At 50.0% G+C, this 21,552-nt stretch overlaps 1 protein-coding gene across 2 annotated transcripts in view; it reads right to left on the reverse strand.

Annotated features, from left to right (window-relative positions):
* MMD2 (monocyte to macrophage differentiation associated 2) overlaps positions 1-21,552 on the reverse strand; it is a 41,646-nt gene that overhangs the window by 2,848 nt on the left and 17,246 nt on the right. For both annotated transcript variants that reach the window (XM_054042576.1, XM_054042577.1), the window contains exons 2-6: positions 11,129-11,210; positions 5,827-5,987; positions 4,277-4,351; positions 2,946-3,047; positions 421-490 (exon numbers count right to left, since the gene is read on the reverse strand). In XM_054042576.1, coding sequence (XP_053898551.1) covers positions 421-490; positions 2,946-3,047; positions 4,277-4,351; positions 5,827-5,987; positions 11,129-11,210 — 490 coding nt within the window. The remainder of the gene's footprint in view (positions 1-420; positions 491-2,945; positions 3,048-4,276; positions 4,352-5,826; positions 5,988-11,128; positions 11,211-21,552) is intronic.

The following is a 21,552-nucleotide window of genomic DNA, read 5'->3' on the forward strand; positions in this document are numbered from 1 at the left end:
GCTCCCAGAAACAGTGGCATGTCCCCCCTCTGGCTCCTATGTGGAGGCGCGGCCAGGCTGCTCTGCGCAGTGCCCTGTGCGCAGGCACCGCCCCTGAAGCTCTCATTGGCTGTGGTTCCCAGCCAATGGGAGCTGTGGGGCTGGCGCTTGGGGTGGGGGCAGCATGCGGAGCTCCCTGGCTGTCCCTACGCTTAGGAGCCGGAGTGGGGATGTGCTGCTGCTTCTGGGAGCCGTGCAGAGTGGGGCAATACCCTGACCCCGCTCCCCGGTGGGAGCTTGAGGGCCGGATTAAAATGTCTGGAGGGCCAGAGGTGGCCCCCGGGGCCATAGTTTGCCCACCTCTGCACTAGAGAAATCCTTCCAGGTGTGGCCCAGGCGCTTCAGAGGACAGGGAGCAGCGCATTGAGCCGAGTCACTTACCATTGAAAAGATCACCAGGGCGGGGAAGAATCCCATGATAACGTAGCACACCAGCTCCACCAGCTTGTACCTGTGAGGGAGAAAGACAGGCTCAGTGGTGGCAGGGCACCGAGGGAAAGGTTTAATCAAATGCTTTAAAACCACAGCTTCCCTGCTCCGGGGAGGAGGCGCCACTCTTAGTGCAATGAATCATTTCTATCGCACCACACACGTCCAGTGCGTTTTGCAGACCAGGCCCTGCCCCACAGCGCCGGCCATCCACACAGACAAGGAAGACCCAGGACAGATCTCAGGAGAGGCCAGGTGAGGGGATGACTGATCAGGAGAAGACTGGGGGGAGTGCTTGAAGCTGTGTTTTGAAGAGGGATCTGGAGAGGAAATCCCTAAGGAACAAGCCAGGGTTCCCTGCAGGTCTCCCTGTAAGCATTCTAGTGAAGGTGAACTGGCATTTTCCCATGTCACCTCCCCCCCCCCGCCTCCTAGTCCTGTATTCCCCTTTCCCGCTCATCTGTAATGGTCCTCCCCCTCCCCTTGCTGGATAGGACAGGTTAAATGAGACTGAGCCCCATTACCTGTCCCCCAAGGAGGGGCTTTTCCCCTCAGAGTTCCCAGACAACTAAGCAGGTGCATTGAACCATTGTTAGAGGTGCGTCTGCCTGAGCGGGCGCAGTGAATCCGGGTTGATGCCTGCCTGGCTGCGTGCAGAGTACGTATTTGTGGGAGTATCCTGACAACTTCTGTGTATTTGTATTGACTCAGAGACACCATTTTTGTGTTATGGTACACAGGAGCGCCGCCAGCTTTTTTGCTGCCCTAGGCAGCGGAAGGTCCTGCCCCTGAAATGCCGCCCCCGACAGAGGCGGTGGAAGGTCCCGCCCCCGAAATGCCACCGCCAACTGGGATGGCCGAAGATCCGGCCGCCGCGGTCACCGTCCCCCAAATGTTAGCGCCCTAGGCGACCGCCTAGGTCGCCTAATGGGTTGCGCCAGCCCTGATGGTACAGCCTACTAAGTGCTAGCCAGGAGAAGGCCCAGCCCCTGCCCCAAAGAACTCACAAAGCAGGGCCCTGAGCCTGAACTGACCCCATGCGAGCAAAGCCCTGCACTCCTGCAAAGTCCCATTAAAGCTGGGTGGAGGATCAGTGCCTAGTATCTTACCATACGTATCATAAAAAGTTACATATGCAAAGTACATTCCATGGGGTAACTTTTTGCCAGGCAGGTACAGGATAATGATCCAGGGGTTTCGCTGGATAATGGTTATTTCAGGGGAAGGCTATGCATTGCCCAGCCCTGCCTCCAGGAGCCGAGTGCCTGAGCTCGCTCTGTGACAGGGAAGAAGAATGATGTTGTGATTAAAACACAGGTCTGGGAGCCAGGACACCTGGGTACTAAATCAGTCCCTACCACTGACTCACTATATGACCTGAACCAGGTCATTTAACTCTTCCGGGCCACAGTCGCCTTTTCTGCAAAACCACCCTCCAAAATGCAGATGCCAAGTTCTACCTCACAGAGGGTTGTCAGGCTAAGATCATGTTGACAAATATCACTCTTCACATTGCCTCCCTTACTTCTGCGCTGCTGCTGGCATGGCGCTGCCTTCAGAGCCGGGAGTCCGGCAGGCCACTGCTCTCCGCTCTGCCTTCAGAGCCGGGCGCCCGGCAGGCAGCCGCTGCTGTTCTCCGCTCTGCCTTCAGAGCTGGGTGGTGGCTATGTACTTGTGTGTGCCGGAGGGAAGGGCGTAAACGACTACAGACACAAAGAAGGGGCAGGGCCGCCCAGAGGATTCAGGGGGCCTGGGGCAAAGCAATTTTGGGGGCCCCTTCCATAAAAAAAGTTGCAATACTATAGAATACTATATTCTCATGGGGGCCCCTGTGGGGCCCGGGGCCTGGGGCAAATTGCCCCACTTGCCCCCCGCCCCCGGGTAGCCCTGAGAACGGGGGCCCGATCAAATACGTTTGAGAACCACTGGTTTACGGAGTGCATCGGGAGGGGTGGATGGAGGCCCGGTAGCAACACAAAGGGTCAGGAATATTCTAAGTGTAATAGAGCAGTTCCCTTCCTGGCGCTTCGTCCCGACTGTGTTGGGGGCCCAGCCAGGGCACTGACGCGCTGCCTAGGGTTTTGTATAGTGTTCTGCAGGTACATGCTCCTTGGCCAGAAAAGGGCCCTGGCTCTATTAACAACTCACTCTGGCTGTGAGCTTAGAAGCAGTATGCCACTTTTTGCTGTCTGCTGCCACCCAGTGGAAGACTTGTGTAACTGCCGCACACATCTTGATCAAGTTCCATTGCTGATTGAAAGCCAAACGATGGCATCTGGTGACTGGCCTGAGCCCCTGGTGGTGCAGACACTCGCCACCCAAGGGGGAATGTGGGGAGGGTCTGTGGCTCAGGGAATGCACTGGGGACAGCTTCAGGGCATACTTGCCCCCTTCTTGCTGCCCGCTCACGTTGAAAACAGGGCAGGGGGAGGAAGGGGAGGCTGTGTAGACAGACAGACAGACTGGCACAAGCTCACCGCTCATGGAAGAAGAAAACATAGATGGTTCCGATAGATGCCATGATCCAGATGATCCAGCGCATGTGGGAGGCCCAGGGACCCAACTCCCGTAGGTTCAACCTGAAAAAAAACCCATAGAGACCGAAAGATGAAAGAGCCATCACGCAGCAGAGAACAGCAGCTGGCCATGAGAAACCAACCGGGGAAGCAGCGGGTTTGAAATCTATGCTGAGAGGCAGTCACTGATGGATGTGGGAGTGCAGGGAGGAGAGGAAGCCTCCAAAAAAGAAAGGAAATTGAAACATACAGGAAGTTCACATTGCTGGCACCATAGGGCACTGCTGTGAGGAAGCTCCCATTGCTGGCACCCCAGGAAGCTCTCTCATCCTTCTATTTCTAAAATTCTAGAAGGCAGCAGAGACCCAGCAAAGCCAGAGCCCTGCCAGCCTGTCTTACAAATAAAGGACTATTTGAGGATAAATATGATGCCCAGTTTCGGAATAATCACCAGTGCCGCTGAAGGAACAGCTTTCCTCACCTTATTCTGGATAAAATCAGTCTGTGATGGCCTGCTTGTGCCGGAGGTGAGTTGGGAAGCAAATGTCCCCAGACTTTCTGTGGCAGAGTTCTGAGTGAGTCTAAGGTTGATGGCCAATCTTGGGGTACTGTGTGAGCAGTGGGTGGAGAGTGCTGTGATCTAGGAAAGTGTGGTCTAATAGACTGAGCACGGGACCAGCATTGTTGCCAACTCTTGTGGTTTTATTCCTGAATCTATAATATTTCGTGTTCTTCTCAACGCCCCAGCTCCTGACGCCACGTGATTATGTGAGAATCTCAGCTTTCTTTTAAAAAAATAAGTAACTTTCTGGCGCTCTGGTTGTGGATGAAGCTTGAAAACCATGAACCCTAAAGGCTCAAAAGGCCAATAAAAAGGCCTCACATTTATTATTTTTTTAAATCTCAGGATTCTTCAGGTCCTGATTCATGATTCTTGGGTTGGCAATGCCGAGACACCAGGAATTCCTGAGTTCTGGGCCAAATGCTTGCTGTCCAGCCTCAGGCAAGGCAAAGGGGCTAGACTTTTCAAATCTGGGTGTCCATTTAGCTCCCGCAATCCAAACCTAGGCACCTAAATCAGTGGCCTGGTTTTTAGAGGCATTGAGCATGTACAGCCATGGACTTCGGACAGAGCTTAGCCAGGGCTAATATGCAGGAGTGGGACTTTTGCTTCAAGATGGATTTTGAATTTTTTAAAACTTTTAATCGGGATGTAAAGTGTGCGACTATTTTCTGAATTCCTTCTCCTCCACCCCAATAGAGAGCAGCCTGCTATTACACAGTGAACTCACCAGGGGGCATACGATGCTGCTATGAAGAAGTAGATCACCATCCGGTCAAACATATGCAGGCAGTGCTCCACTGTTCTAGAGCGGGGACAGACAAACACATGCAGGGAGTTATAGCATGCTGAGCCAGCCAGGGGGGAGCAAATGGATTTACTCGGGGAACTAAATAAATGCTAAGATGCAACGTGTTGATCAATGAGATGAATATAATGATTCTTAAAGACTTGATAGCATGGACGGGCACTAGATATGGTGCTGTGCAAAGCTTCTTCTGCCTCTCTGCACTTTGATGCTGACCTGCAGTATCCCTGTTCTGCTGCTAGCAGGCATCTCCTGTCTCCAGAGATCGCCAATCAAGCCCAATTCTCTGGATATTTTAAGTGGTCATAGGGGATCCGGTTGAATTGACTCGACTATCAAGTAGATACAGTACTGTGTGCGAGCCACTGCCCTCTACTGAAAAGAATCAGAACTGCTCAGCTGTGTGGCAGAGGCCCTAGGTGGCTAACCACTAACAATTCTTGAGAAGTAGGGGCCTGTGGATGATGAGGATCTGATATCAGGCCAGCTCTGAGAGGCCACATGGTGCAGAACAGAGGCAAACAGAATTCTCAAATAGCTAAGGATTTATTATAACTGACGTCCTAAACTGGGCTAGCACTTAGGTCTCCAGAGGTTCGTGAATCATCTCAGTATCTAATCCCTTCCCCAGTTTACAATGAATATTAAAATTGGTAGATTTTTTTTAATGTGGAAAACTGATTTTTTTCAGTAAAAATTCAAATATACAAATATTTTGTCTGAAAATCAAAATACTTTGATGTAGAAATTCTGCTGAGATGCGACATGGGGATTGTGATTTGGGTGTCTCTTGCTCCCATCCTTCTCTACAGGTCAGGTTCCCCAGTCAGACTACATCTCCCATGATGCACCAAGGTGTTTCCTCTTGGAAAAGAGAGACAGTACATCATAGGAACTGCTAGCCACAGTGCATCATGAGAGCTTAGCCCATAGAGGAGAATGTGGACATCAGGCAACTGATCTGCAACTCCCATGAGGCACCATAACAGCATTTCTGAATTCAATTTTTTTTATTTTTGGCCAAAATATTTCGGTTTGGGGCCATCAGATTTTTCAATGAAAAAACTAAATTTTCTACAGAAAGAAGATACTTTTTGTGAACTATTTCATCTAGTTGAAACCCCAATTTCCCAATTGTCCAGCAGAAGGCAGTGGCTTGCACCCACACTAGCTAGTGGGTAGCAGAGCTAATAAACAGTTTGACGGGATCATTTTCAACTAGCCCTAATAACTGTGTGATCAGTAAGAGAGTGTGGGAAGAAGAGGGCGCACAGGTGCTGGCGTGATTAATGGGGAGGTAGAAGCCCACACAAACTGATCAGAAAAATGCTGAGGGTGTGTGTGTGTCATTTTAAGCTCTTTGTCCTGCCCATGGAAGTCCTAATCACCTGGCTGTTTCTATCTCTGCCTTCACAGCCCTTCTCTATTTGCCCCCAGAGAACAGGGCCTGTAGTGACAAATGGCTTTGCTACCTGAGGTGTCTCTTCTTCCAGGAGATGGTGTGAAAGATGGTGGAGACAGTGAAGAGGCCAGACAAGCCAAACCCATATATCCAGGCTGAGATGGTCTCCCAATGGTCATCTGAGAGGATGTAGAGGATGGAGCTGCCCAGGATGCTGGGGATAATCCAGAACTGGAAGGGAGAAGAACTCCATTGGCTGTCTCTGGCTCATTCATTTAGAGAAGGCTTTTATAGAATAACTGTTCTATGTCATAACTATTATCCCTGATTTCCTTTCAGATGGTTCCTCATCTATGGATGAATCTGTCCAGCCCAGCTGAGGGACAGAGGCTGGGACAGGCACTGCTCTGTATTATTTACACGATTTCAGACCCCACTTGCCACAACAGGTACACCAGTCCCCAACATCGCCGTCAGAGAAGACTGTGAGCAGAGCCCCCTCCATGGGTGGGGCTCAGGAAACTTTTGAGATTAGAGTTGTGCAGGAAGTCCCCTCCCCATATGGGACAGAGGAGGCACAGCGGGGTAGAGATCAGAGACAGCCCCTCCCAGAAAGGGCTTGGGGCATTACATGTCAGAGATAGCCCCCTCCTGCTACCCCTTCTCTCTACTCTGTGCTTAGAGATCACAGATTTCCCTTCATTCCTTTTATTTTTCATTTGCCTCATTCCCACCAAGCAGGAAGAAGAGGATCCTGTTGTAAATCTAAGAAAAGCGGCTTCCTGCCCAATTTACCCCGGGGGTCTGGGAAGAGGGATAAATAACAGAGTTTGCTTAGTGAAAACTGCTGAACAGTCTGTACCTTAGTGAGTGCCCCTGGAGGAACAGCACAACCACCAGGTCACCCATAGCCATACAAAATGCATGAGCGTCTAAGGTGTCATCTAGGGCTTTCAAAATGGGTGTTGGAAAAATGAAGCAATCTGATTGGCTCCTAGCTATGGCGTTATCACATGATAACCACACCATTTGGTCCTCCATGGCCTAGTCAATTGGCTGGTATCCATGGGCCTAACTGCTGACTAAGAAAGGGCTTCTCACAATGATTTAGAAAAAACAAGACCAATTGATATACCTGCCTAGGGCCCAAAGCTTCCCTAAGCTGTTCACATACTGCTTCCAGGGGACAGAGCATGGCCAAGTGGCTAAAGCCCAGAAGTTGCAGGGATGTGTTCAGCTCCTGTTACTCTGCTACTCAGTCACAGAACTCAAATTTGGAGAAAGCTTCTCAGGGCACCCACCCGATCTCCCCATCAGTGGAGGGCAGTTCCTTACATTTCCTGGTACTGCGCCCAGTAGAGTTTTAACAATCCCATGCAATGGAGCTGCCACCACTTCTCTTGGAGAGATGACTCCATAGAGCTCGATCTCAAGGAGTCCTTCCTGATATTTAGCATCTGATAGTTGCGACTGAATGCACCGTTTGTCAGACACAACACAGCCAGCCATTAGAATGGAAACCGCCCAAAGCAAGGCTCTGTCTCCTTCATTTAGCTCCTGAGAGAGCCCCAGAGAATAGCTGCGTGGGAGAAGATACCTGGAACAGGTGTCTTTAGGTTTCTTATTCTGATGCCACCGGCAATCTGTAGGCCCTTTTCTACACCTTATTTAAGGGCCTATCCAATGGCCATTGAAGCCAATGGGAGTCTTCCCATTGGCTTCAACTGACTTTGGGTCAGGCTCTAATCTCCGAAACGCAATGTATTTTCAAAGTCATGGGGAATCATTCCCAAAAGGCAAGGGCTTCTTCACGAGAACGTGCGCTCTAAAAACCTTCCTAATATCAGATGCTGCAATTGAGTCCAGCTCTGCCTGATCCTAGCACCTCCAGAATTCTCCTGCAGTCAGTGGGAGATTTTCTTGACTCAGGGCTGTGGGATTGGGCCCATAAAGCAGGTGTGGCTTAAAAACAGACTTCCAGGCTTAGAAAAATAAAGAAACTCAGCCACCCGGGTGTGGGTTATAAGGTCACACCCCATCCCTCCGGTGCTGGGGACGCAAAGCCTCGTGCCTCCCCATGCACCAGAGGTGAGATCGCCTCATGTTACATGCCACGCCCTGCCACATGTTATTGCCTTACTTACCTCACTCTCAGCCAATCAGATCCTTCCATTCCCCAACAATGCCAGGCCCTCTTATCTTGCCACAACGGCCATCTCCTGCTGTGAAAAAGGAATGTTCCATTTTCACGGAGACCGTAGGGGTGTCCAGTGTGAGCAGTTCTTAGCAAAACACTTTGGTTTTCTAACCAAATAACTTCACCACATGAAGCAAAATGGGTGGGGAAGAAAAAAAAAACACCTTGATGCAAGCAGGGGTCAAAGCAAGGGGGTGGTCAGGGGAGTGGGTTTGCCCCACAGTGTCCCCTCCTCCTTGGCTGGCGGGATGAGAGCTCCCCATCCTGTTCCAATTGACTTGGATGCAGGGATGTATAAAGCCCAGTTATAAAAGTGTCTCAGATCCCCCATTATGTCAGCATCGGAGTCACAGCTCCTGCTTGCCGTCCGCTCATTCAAACTGCTTTCTTAGAATCCTAGAAGCATAGGGCTGGAAGGGACCTCAAGAAGTCATCAAGTCCAGATCCCTGCACTGAGGCAGGACCAAGTAAATCTAGACCATCCCTGATAGGTGTATGTCCAACCTGTTCTTAAAAACTTCCAACAATGGGGATTCCACAACCTCCCTTGGAAGCCTATTCCAGAGTTTAACTACCTTTAGGATTAGAAAGTTTTTCCTAATATCTAACCTAAATCTCCCTTGCTGCAGATTAAACCCATTACTTCTTCAGTGGACAAGGAAAACAATTGATCACAGTCCTCTTTCTAACAGCCCTTAACATATTTGACCGTTATCAGGTCCCCCCTCAGTCTTCTTTTCTCAAGACTAAACACGCCCATTTTTGTTTTTTTTACTTTTCCTAATAGGTCAGGGTTTTAAACCTTTTATCGTTTTTGTTGCTCTCCTCTGGACTCTCTCCAATTTGTCCAAATCTTTCCCAAAGTGTGGTGCCCAGAATTGGTCACAGTGCTCCAGCTGGGGCCTCACCAAGGCCAAGTAGAGCAAGACAGTTACCTCCTGTGTCTTACGTACAACGCTTCTGTTCATACACCCCAGAATGAGATTAGCCTTTTTTGCAACTGCATCACCGTGTTGACTCATATTCAATTTGTGACCTACTGTAACCCCTCAGCATACTACCATCTAGCCATCTACCATCTGGCAACCAGTTATTGCCCATTTTGTGGTTGTGCATTTGAGTTTTCCTTCCTAAGTGTAGTACTTTGCACTAATCTTAATTGAATTTCATCTTGTTGAGTTCAGACCAATTTTCCAATTTGTCAAGGTCCTTTTGAATTCTAATCTTGTCTTCCAAAGTGCTTGCTATCTCTCCCAGTTTGGTGCCACCTGCAAATTTTATAAGCATGCTCTCCGTTCCGTTATCTAAGTCATTAATGAAAATATTGAAGAGTACCAGACCTAGACTGACCCCTGAGGGCCCCCCCTATATTCACCCTTTAAGTTCAACAGCAAACCATTGATGACTAGAGCTCCGTGTTTGTCATGGAGGTCACAGATTCTGTCACTTCCTGCGACCTCCGTGACTTCTGCAGCAGCCGGTGTGGCTAACCCCCGGGCTGCCCAAGCAGCTGGTCCCGGGGATAGCTGCTCAGGTGGCCCTGGGGACAGCCACACCAGCTGCTGCTGGAACAGCTCCGCAGCCACTTGAGCAGCCCTGCAGCCAGCCGCACCGGCCTCTGCTCTGGTGGCCCCGGGCAGCTGGTTCCGGGGACCGCCCGAGCAATGGCCAATGCGGCTGGCCCCGGGAACCACCTGAGCAGTGGTCCTGGGAGCAGCCAGAGCAGTGGCTGGCCCTGGGGCTCCCCAATGGCGGTGGCCGGAGCAGCCACTGGCCCCCCGGGGTTCTACTCTCGGCGGTGGCCGGAGCAGCCGCTGGCCCCCCGGGGTTCCACTCTCAGCGGTGGCCGGAGCAGTTGCTGGCCCCCCAGGGGTTTCCCCCCCTGCCACTGGTGCTGTGGGCTCCCCCCCCCAGCATCTCCCCCCTAAGATTCAATCAGGGGTATTTATGGTATAAATCATGGACAGATCATTGGCCGTGATTTTTTGTTTTTTGTCCGTGACTCGTCCATGACTTTTACTAAAAATACCCTTGATTAAATCGTAGCCTTATTGATAACTACTCTTTGAATATGGTGTTTCAACCAGTTGTCCACCCACCTTATAGTAAATTCATCTAGATCGCATTTCCCTCATTTGCTTATGAGATTGTGATGTGTCAAAACCCTTATCCAAAATCAAGATATATCATGTCTACTGTTTCCCCCAACCACTAGGCCAGTAACCCTGTCAAAGAAGGAAAACAGGTTGGTTTGGCATGATTTATCCTTGACAAATTCATGCTGGCTATTCCTTGTAATCGTAGTATCCTCTAGGGGCTTACAAACTGATTGTTTAATAATTTGTTCTAGTATCCTGACTGCTCTGTAATTCCGGGGTTCCTCTTTGCTCCCCTTTTTAAAGATAGATATTATATTCCCCCTTCCCTAGCCCTCTGGGAGCTCACCCGTCCTCCATCAGTTCTTGAAGATAATTGGTACTGGTTCTGAGATTGCATCAGCTAGTTCCCTAGTTCTTAGGATGAATTTAATCAGGCCCTGCCGACGTAAATACTTCTAACATATCTAAATATTCTTTAACCTGTTCTTTCCCTATGTTGGCTTGAGTTCCTTCCCCCTTGTTAATAATAATTGTATTGAGTATCTGGTCACCATTAACCTTTTTGGTGAAAGTTGAAGTAAAATAGGCATTAAACACCTCAGCCTTAAAGTCTGCATTTTTTGGAGTCCATTGTCCTCACTCCGCTGCTCTAACGCCTTCCTTTCCTTAGAATGGGGCAATTGATCATTTCATGATCACTTTCACCCAAACTGCCACCCAAGATTAGCTGAGTCACTTACAATGAGCTCTGACTGTTCCTTAAAAGCCACCAGAGACCAAAGGAGACGTGGCGAGCTCCGGCAAACAAGCTCCTGGCCATGTGCATGTGCAGTGACTGGGTGTCAGACTCCAGGTGTCAGCTGGGCACATCCCAGCCCTTGAGCTCCAGTCAGAAGATGCAACCCTAAATGTAATTTACATTCAACCTGTGATGGCTCCTGAACGCACGTGGAAGGGAACAGGGAGTGGAGCAAGCCTCAGCGTTGTCTTCCATTCTGGGAACACAATGGGAGCCGAGACCCATACACCTCTGTCTTCCTGCCCAACGTGCCTCCCCACACCCCAAGGCAACTCACGGCATGCGTGGCACAGTTCGCTGCGTGCTCATACTCCGTTGGCTGGTATCTCCGGTTGGACGGGACCCTGTGATTCATAAACCTTGAACGAGAAACCGGGAGAGAAGCAGGGTCAGAGGGTGGAGTCCTGGGGCAGGGCCACAAATCATTTATTGATAATGTCGGATCAGTTACACTTGGGATTGGGTTCTGGTGGGTGCTGCGCGCTGGCGCCCTCCAGGTAACCCAATCCCAGCTCTGGGAGCATGGGGTGGAAGAGTTGCTGCTCCAATTCTAGTTCTGCCAATGCTCTGTGATGGGTTCTGCAGAGCGGCATTCATGTGCAGGCCTTGAGCTCATTGGGAGCAGCTGAGTGTATGTTCCTGCACCCCCAGATCCCACGGGGCCCCTAAGTACATCTGCCAGGCTAACTATTGTTGCCTATTGTTGCCCTAAGTCCAGGACTGGTCCCAGCAGTGTGTGAAGGGGCTGATGACTGCACCCTCTCTGCTCACACACCGCTGCACTCACCTTTCTATTCATCCTGCACCCTTCACCCCGTGCAGCCACGTTGCAACAGCCCCCACTGGCCAGGGAAGCAGGAGTTGCAAGATCACCCCTGAGCTGATCTCTGATGCAGTGCGCACTCCCCCGCATGGCTGGCTGAGGACTCTTTAGTGTGTCAGGCAAGCAGTTTCTTGGGTGGACCCTTTCCCTATGCCGGACGACCACCTCCAAGCTGCACTCCCTTCCCACGGCTACATGTGCCCACGAGATGCCACGTGTGGGAGGATCCTGGGCCAACAGGCTGCTGCTATGCAAGACTCAAACTCAGCCAGCAAGAGGCCACTCCAGGGGATGCTGACACTGAGATGTAGAGAAATGGCATGTGCTAATGCTCCTAAAGCGGGAAGATCAGAAGAGGTGTCCCCTAGAATTCCTCTGGCCCTGTTGACAGCGGCTGTCTTTCCCCTACCCTAGTGACATCTTGCCACCTAGGGAAACTGAGCACAGCTCAAATATTCGCACTCAACCCCCTGAGAAGATGCACTTGTTATTTTATGAGTCATCACCCAGCTGTCAGGAAGGAAGGCCGAGCGCTGAAAGACTAAAATAAAGAGGCATCGCGTGGCACCACGGGGACATGTGAGCAATACTGCCAACTGTCTGAGCTCAGGGTTGGAATGAGGCGGCCAGGGGAAAACAGAGAGAAAACTGCTTGTGCACATAAGAAAGAGCGCGTTCTGGATCTTCGCGTCCCACTTGGATTCGCTGGGCCAGGGCCTATTTCTGTGTGCTAGCGCCTTCCACGGGCCAGTCTTGGAACTGCACAGCTTTCCTCTGTAGGCACAGGGTGCTCTCAGCCAGGCACAAAAAACAGGGTTACAGGGTCCTAATAGCAAGGAGATAGATCCACTTCTCAAAACCACTACTTTGCCCAGCATTTTCACCATGGCTCAGGGGAGGGGAGGGCCTGACACAGAGATGGTGATAGGGGAAATTGGGGGGAGGAGGCGCTGAACTGGTGAGGGGGAATAACAGTCCTTTTCCTGTCTATATCACCTTCCATCCAAAGCATTTAATAAGTAACCATGGAACAGTTAAGCCTGACAGCACTCCAACGAGGTAGGCTTGGTGTTATGATCTTCATTTTACACGTGGAGAAACTGAGGCACTGAGCAGTGATGTTACTTGGTGGATGACTCTCAGCAAATTAACCACAGAGACAAGATGACAGCTCTGATCCCATGAGTCCCATGCGCTACACATAGGCCATTCTGCCTCTCTATGGTTAAACAGCATGTGCCATATTCTTCTCTCAGCTATTCCAGTGCAGTTCCATTGATGCTGGGGGATGGGGGGGGTGAACCTGTGGGAAAAGCAAATTTGGCCTCACCTCTGACACTCTGCCTTGAGTTGTCAGCCTTTACATGAGGCCTTTCCTCTAAAGACAGATGGGGAAGCCAGCTGCACTGCCCGCTTTCAGTGCTGCCTGTTGCAGGGCGTGGCACACCCCTTTCATGGCACGTGGATGGAAAAGAAAGGACAGCTGGGGGTGGGGCATAATGGTGGCAGCCAAAAGAAGGGATGAGGGAAACCAGTTATCATAGGACCTGCCTCCATGTTTGGCCAAGAGAAGAACAGTCCCAAGGCCTAGCTTGCCCTCACACCACAATTTCACAGGTGTGTGTCTCTGATTCTGTGTTGTGGTGCATGTCTGTGTGTGTAGTCCTGAATAAGAGGGAAAATGTCACACTTTACATTTCTCTCTATTCATTTAGATGGGGTATTGCACTAATATGCCTTTGTTTTCTGTGCTCTACCTCTGTTTCTTTCTAAGGATTCCCCCGCCTGAAGAGACAAGCAGCCCATCTCAGTGCAAACTGCTGCTGAAGAACGACACAAACCATGCTCTCACGGACACTTTAGTTTTGATTTGCTCTCTCTTAACCTGAAGTATCGGATTGCTCTCCATGTTTGAAGAAACATAACGATTTACCTCACCAGATCTAAACCCAGATAAAGAAATAGCATTGGGGCTTGTCAGTTGCTAGGTGTATCATGCTGAACTTCAACATACAAGAGTAGACAAACTAGATGTGTATCCAGAGTGAAAAACATATCCAAGACAATGAAGGTTGGACAAAGTGTAGGGTTCATACTTGGGCATGGCCTAATCAAGGCCATATGCCCTAATCAAAGGGATTGAGCTAAAGAGTGGAGCACTTGGTTACTGTTATCTTCAGAATAAGTGCGCAAGTGCTAATGGTGTCTAAAATGCACCTCTAGTGTCACAGTCGTCTCCTTCGTCCATGGCACGACTGTGGGATGTTACACCATGTCAGGGCAATGCCCCATTAAGAACGATCATAGTCCACAGAAAACCAGAAGTAGAAAGGTCAACGTGTGCTCTTATACCTGTGCCACTGCCAATAAGGTCAATGAGGACTGCACAGGTGAAACTGAGCGTGGAATTTGACCTGCTAAGCATATCTAGAGCAAAGTATCCTATTGGGGTTTAGGCGAACTAGCCGGCTACTCTTCCCTGGCAAATACAGCACCGTTTTAAGAGCTTTTTGAGGAAGAAACAGCTGTTGGTCCTTTGCAGCAACACTTATTAGATATTGAGACACAATTGTATTATCTCTACAATATTAGATCACTGTATCTGGGAATCTCCAGCAGAGAGACATGACTATGTTATTTCTGGTATATTACAGGTCAGCACACAGAGACCTACAGAACAGCATCTAAGGTACCTATTCTTCCCTAGCTGTGTACGAATAAGCCCTATTGAAGCCAATGGGAGTTCCTTGTCTCCTGCTAAGGCAGTGTCATGCCCCAGGATCCTATGCCTAGGAACCTGACTTTCAAGGATGCTGTGCTGAAACATAGCAGCAAAGAAGCTCCAGCACTGAGGCTCCATTGCACAGCAGCATGCGTTAGAGCACCGAGATGTAACATGGTAGGGATATCATGGTCGTCAGCGGGCGCTGAACCTTCAGCATTCAAAACCAGCACTTCAGCCTATGCCACTTGAGCCGAAGGAATCTAACTCTTCGGGTCACCTAGTAGCAGGATTTATCTTTGCTGGGGCCAGTCACTATAGGAACACACCGCCACACTAAGTGCTCAGTTGCATGTTCACTTGAGTGGGATAGCAGCACCCGAGCAGTGCTCCTGTAGGTGCTCTCAGGTGGGAAGGAGGTGGAGCCTAGACCTATGCTTTCCCCCTCCACTGGCTAGCAGAGTGGGCCAGCCATGGGGGGACACTGCACTTGCCTAAGGGGTGTAGCTGCTGGCACGTTCCCCTGATTTGCCTGGGAGCTTGCCCCCTGGAATAGCTCAGTTCTGCATCACCCAGTGCAGGCCCAATGGTAGGACTGAAAGGCCCCCCTGCTTCTTGGCAGGGGGTTAGACTAGATGATTAGCGGTCTCTTCTAACCCTATGATTCTACGATTCTAGTTCCTAGGTGCTGAACAAACCCGGAGGAAGACGACACCCTTCACACCCAGGCAAGAAATCCCAGGGTCTAACACAGCTGGCTCACAGCCTGGCCTCACTGCCATGGTTAGGCCTGGTTTGTATAAAAATAAAACAATGCTGAACCGACCAACCTGGATCTAACCTGTCACTGAGACTTAGGCCTGTTCTGTTCAGTCGGGGCCACTCTTGTGGGACACACATGGGTGCATTTACTACTCAGCTTCCCTGGCCCTGTTTATTAGTCTCAATAATAGGCTTTAATAAGCCCCCCGAGCCAGGCCCCAGCAAACAAAGAGACTTTGGCTCTGTTAATTCCCCGCCTGAGCCCGGATTTTGTTCACATTCCTTCCCAACATCCTGTAACAATCTCTCTCCAACAACAGGACATTATTTTACTGTACCGTTGCTAGGTAACTGTCCAGAGCCTCACTGAAACCCCATCTGGGTGCTTTTATTTCTTCCTTCCTTTCTTTCTTTTTTTTTTTTTTTAAATCCTTTCTGCATGGCCCAGACGTTCAGGGTTCTGCGGTGATGTCACAGTTTCCATGGAAACATGCACGAGAAAATTAAAAAAAACCCCAAAACCTCACTTTGTCTCTTGCATATGCCGACTCTACTGATCATTATTATTATTATTATTATTATTAATAATAATAATAATAATAATAAAAGCGAGGCTGACCTCGGGGGCACGTGTCACGCCGATTCCCACAGCCCCTTGGCACGGGAGGGAGAGCGCCTTTCGAACTTGGGCAGGGAAGTAAATGTCTGGGAATGGCAGAACTGAATACCAGCATGTAAGGATATCCTCACACACACACACACACACACAAACAGTGTAGTTAGGCAAGGAGACTGGATGGGTTAAGGGCCTGGGAGTGGGAGCTGGGATTTGTTGGAAATCCAACTCTGGTCAGTCTATCTAGGTTCTTATAAAAGCACCCCTCATTGTATTATCTGAGTGGCTCCCAAGAGATCAGATGTAACTTCACAATAGGCCAATGGCTTAATTTTGCCGCCTTCCTCCCCTGAGGTAGCCAGGGCTATGGTTTTGTGTATTTATTTCCCTCTCCCATCTCTTCTACTTCTCTCTCTCTCTCTTTTCCTTCTTGCCTTCCCATTTTTGACTGTGTCTAGACTACGGACCTTACAGCAGCACAGCTGTACCACTAAGGTCTCCTGTGTAGCGGCTCTGTGCCGGCGGAGAGAGCTCTCCCACTGGCATAATTAAACCAGCCCCAACGAGCGTCAGTAGCTATGTCGGTGGGAGAGCGTCTCCTGCCAACATAGCGCTGTCCACCCCGGCGCTTCTGTCGGTGAAACTTATGTCGATCAGGGGTGTGGGGTTTTTTCCACATCCCAACCGACAAAAGTTTTGCCAACAAAAGTGCTAGTGTAGACAAAGCCTTTGTTTCCTCCTCCCTTAGGGTACGTCTACACTTAAACCACTACAGCGGCTCAGCAGCAGGGCTTCAGTTGGGCCTCTGTAGCGCTTCAGCATAGACATTATCGACACCCAGAGGAGGGGTTCTCCCATCGGCATAGGGAATCCACCTGTCAGAGAGGCGGTTGGGTCTGCGGGATCTCTAGGGGCTGGTCTACACTGAAAACCTACATTGGCATAGCTGTGTCTCTCAGGGGTGTGAAAAATCCATCCCCCTGAGAGATGTCGCTATGCCGACCTGACCCCCGGCAGAATTCTTCCATTGACCTAGCTATCACCTCTCGGGGAGGTGGATTAACTACAGCAATGGGATAATACCTCCCACCACCATAGGCGCCGATTTCCACTGTTCCCGGCGGGTGTTTGACCCCACCCCTGGCCCTGCCCCTGCACTGCCCTTGCCCCGCCCCCGTTCCACCCCTTTCCCAAAGTCCCTGCCCCCATTCCACCCCCTTCCCCCAAGTCCCCGCCCCTGCCCCACCTCTTCTCCGCCTTCTCCCCTGAGCGCGCCGCATCCCTGCTCCTCCCCCCTCCCTCCTGGAAAGTCCTAAATGCTGCCAAACAGCTGACTTGGCTGGAGAGGCCCACGGCCCTATGGGGAAACTAGATTTACTGACTAAGACCTGTCAAAAACTCCACAAGGAATACAACACAGGTACCTAACTTCCCAGTCAGTCAGATTGCCTGTCATTGCTTTCAGGGACACCAATGGGAATGGAAAGTAACTCCGTCAAAGTCAGTCAAGTTGTTCTGGACTTATATACCAATGTAACTGAGAGCAGAATCCGACCACCGTGTGCTCCGTCTAGTAGGCCTGTATTTGATTGGAGGCTTACATAGCCTTATAAAATTCTACATATTCATTTGCCTGGGATAGCCTTTTTTGACTTACAATTAGATTTTCCCGCTCTCATCCCCTCACACTCCCTTTGTTCACTGTCATCCCTCGCTGTGGTACATTTAAATTAGAATGTTGTAGACTGAATGCTTTGGGCCAAGGACTTGTCTGTAACACCCCAGGCAAACCTATAAATAAGACCCCATTAGCATCCTGGGAAGGGAGAGGCAATAGATTTTGCCCTTTTGCAAGGTTGTGTTCAAAGGAGAATTGAGGAGACAGATTTTAAAGTTCTTTGGGAGCTGAGCAGGCACAAAATTGTGCCTTTGAAAGACTGACCCTGCGGTGAGCTTCTTCGCAGCTTAAAGTTAGCGAGCTGCAAGGCTGGAGTTTGGATTATGTAAATGATTTCCCATTTGCTCTGCCTACATGTTGATGCACATTGGAGTGCCCACAGACTGAGCTTTCAACCCCTGGGGATTCATCCGCTCTAATCCAGGGCGGCTTTGGTTTCACTGCAGTTTCAAAGTAACCGTGCACTGTCATGGTCCCTCTCTCTCCTGGGTTATTCTCCTCATCCCACAGGGTCTCTCTCCTCAGCCCCGACAAATCAGAAAGGTCTGTCTCCCCTTACAGGCCCCATGCAAACCAATGCCTGCAGTTTCCTTGCCAGAAGCCCCAGGGAATGGAGAGGATATCTCCTGGGCTCTGCAGCAGCAAATCAAGTAGCCACTCCCCAAGTGCCTTCCAGTGCATGCTCCATGGGGCATTCTGAATGGACTTCCTAGCAGCAGCTGGGCTGGTTGCATTGATCGGACAAAGCGAAGGGCCTTCTGACCAGGTGCAATTAGTGATATCTAGCTGATCAGAACGTACAGCACCTGAATGTGCCTGTTCAAATGAAAATAGGCTGTTCTGACTGCACTGTGTCCTCCTCAGGCTCCATACTGCTCACAAACCCTGTCCTCCTACCCAGCTCCTCTTTGTACTGCGAGCTTGATCCTGCAAAGTGCATGACGCCCTTGGCACTTGCTGATAACACACACACCCCTGCGACGGCCGGACCTGCTGTGGTACGGAGGAGGGCGAGTGGTGAGATGGCTCACTGGGGGGAACTTTAATTTCCACCAGGGGCAAAATGGGAGCCCGGCTGCTCAAGGATGGTGAGAGGCTGTGATAGCTGGGTGCTTCTCCCAGCCACAGCTGGACCCCAGCCAGCACCAGCCATGTTTTGGTCTGCCCTGGAGTCCTGCAATTAGGGAGATTGCTGATACTCTCCCCCACTGCAGCCTCCCCCATGGGCTTTCCATTGCCGGGGCCTGCAGACATTCATGTGCTTTATCCTCCAGTCTAGCTGCCCGGGTGAAAACAAAATGAAAGAGTCCTGTCTCCTCCATCTCCCAGCTCTTGCCTTTAATCCCATCATTATTCGTTGCATTGCAGTAGTGCCTTAGCAACCCAATCATGGACCATGACCGTACTGCGCTAGGTGCTGTACACAACAGAGAGACAATCCCTGCCCCGAAGACCTTACAATCCCAGTGCTCTCCCTTCTCCGGTCTTTCCCTCATGGACCCTGCTGCCAAATGGGCCAAATCCATCATCTAAGCCTGATTCCACCCTATCTCCCCACCTCACCCACAATAACTTGCCTGGAGTCTGGCGAGCTGAATGAGCTTCCAGCAGGATTTCTACCATCAGCTCTGTGAGCGCCACACTACACCCTCCCTCTACTATTTCCTACAGTATATTCTTTGCAGGGCTGCCCTGTTGGAGCACTGCCCACTCCAGCGGAAGTACAGCCATTGGAACCTTACACCTGAGCTGCTTTCTGGATTAAATACCTGTCTTCGGACAGTCCCATTTGGAGAGGGCACCTGAGACTCTAATTACACTTGAGGAGAGCTCAGATCAGCCAAAAACCCACAGAGACTCTGCTGCATGTTTCTCAGCCTGAGCACGGAACAAACGGCTGATGGGATGAACTGCCTGCGGGCAAATGGAGCTTGGAGTTTTTCAGCATAAGTATATCTCAAGAAGAGGAAAATTTCTCCCTGCCGGGAGCTGAGGACCAGGCTCTTGGCTGTGGGACTGGCTCATTTAGGAAGAGAATATATATTGCCCTTTGTTTGAAATGAGTTCTGTGAAATAGGTGTGATGCTACACCCTATATTCTTCAATAGAAATATCGTTATGATATGAAAATGGCATAACTAAGGTATGTTTTATGCAAGGTGGGTCGTGTGAGGTATCATTGGAAAGGTTATGTTTTACTGAATATGAGTATCCTATTTGTATACCTCTATCATTTCGGTATCTGAAGTTAGGAATATTGACTTTGTAACAATTACAACTGTGGTTACACCTGGGGAACGCCCACCAGACAGTATGCAATCAGCCTGGATGGGCCATTAGGAAAAACAATGGGTCTTTGAAGATGCTGATCTCTCATCTTCCTGGAGTTCCTTCCTGTGGACGTTACAAGTAAACCTTGTCTCATGGTGGCTTTAACACTGCAAGGTCATGTGATGCTGTCACCTGGTACGGAGTACCACTTTGGACACTGCTGGTATTTTTCCACTGGAAACGAAGGATTCCCGCCTTACGTCAATCCTATTTAAGGCTGGAAAGTGAGTCAATCAGGCTCTTCTCCATTGCCTCCCCGCCCAAGAAGGAAGACTGCTAAAAACACCTGAACAAACAAAGGAACTAAGCTGGGGAAAGGCAAGGGCTGAGTCCAGGCTGAGACAGGGGTCTAGCCTGTGACGAGAAATAACTGGAATTCTGAGCTGCAGAAACTCTGCATCCTGCTTAAAACATTTAGGGAGAGAAATTACTATTTGTGACCTGTTTCTTTAGCATATTAAGCTTAGTTTGTGTGTTTTGTTTTATTTGCTCAGTAATCTGCTTTGTTCTGTTTGCTGTCCCTTATAATTACTTAACATTTATCTTTTGTAGTTAATAAACTTATTTTTTGTATATTACAAAACCCAGTTTGGGCAACTCATAACTGGGGGACAAAGTGCTGTGCATATCTTCTTCCACATTGAGGAAAGGGGCGATTTTTATGACCTACACTGTATAGATTTCTATACAGCGCAAGACAGTATAATTTTGCGTTTACATTCCAGAGGGTGCGTGCACAGGAGTGCTGGCCATTCCCCTAGCTGAGTCCTCCCACAGAGAGCTGATCGCAGACTCTGTGTGATTCTACAGCTGGGTGTGTCCCTACCTGTGTGTGTGCTGTAAAGGGGCTTGAGAGCCTGTCACAGCAGCACAGAGTAAGGGAAATCCAGGCTGGTGGGACAGGCGGGCTCAGTGGGACCCCAGTGAGGGAGTTAGCAGGGTCACCAGGAAGAATCTGTTTCCTCCCGTGCTGCATCCCATTACAGACGATAGCCATCGGCAACTGAACAAGAGGGCTTCCAGCCCCTTTTTCTCTCCAGTGGCTGCTTCTGGCAGACAGCTAGCTGAGGTTTGTGGAGCTGTCAGTCCTAAATGGGAGGATGGCAGCCTTTGCCAGAATTAATATGCACAGGTTGTTAACTGCTGCCAGAGGGTTTCCCACTGCTCTCCTTCAGGCCTGTCTGATCCTGGCCCCATTTCTCAGAGAGCAAGCTACAAAAAAACCCATGCTCACAACTCTGGACTCCAGCACAAAGAGGCTCTTGTCCTGCAGAATCAAAGGACAATCCAGAGCTGACTTCCCATATTCATCCCCCCTCTCCCGCTATGTTTTTACTCCCTGTCATCCAAGAATGAGGATGCTCTGAGCATCATGCAGTCCTGTGAGCTGCTTTCTGGCTCTCGCTTTGTTCAGGGTAGAGAGGAAAGTGGGTTAAAACCAGATTGTAGATGTTACGTGGGGTGTGAGAGCCTCTGGGAGCTTGAAGACTCAGGTGAATGATCTGAGGCTCATGGATCTGAAGCACTGAGATTTCACACACTCATATACGGAACACATCATGGCATGTGGGGTAAAGGTTTATACGCACTTGCGTGGGAGGAGCTGCACCACTCAGACATGGCTTCCCCACTAGTGTATAGTGTGTCCATCTCAGATTTATGCCGACAAAACCTCCATTTAAATATATACACATGAGGCGGAGCAAGAGCAAACAGTGTGAGGGAGTGTGGTTCAGTGGCCAGGGCACTGGACAGGGACTCAGGGGACT

This window comes from Malaclemys terrapin, chromosome 10 (genome assembly GCF_027887155.1).
Source record: "Malaclemys terrapin pileata isolate rMalTer1 chromosome 10, rMalTer1.hap1, whole genome shotgun sequence".
NCBI classification, from domain to species: Eukaryota; Metazoa; Chordata; order Testudines; family Emydidae; genus Malaclemys; species Malaclemys terrapin.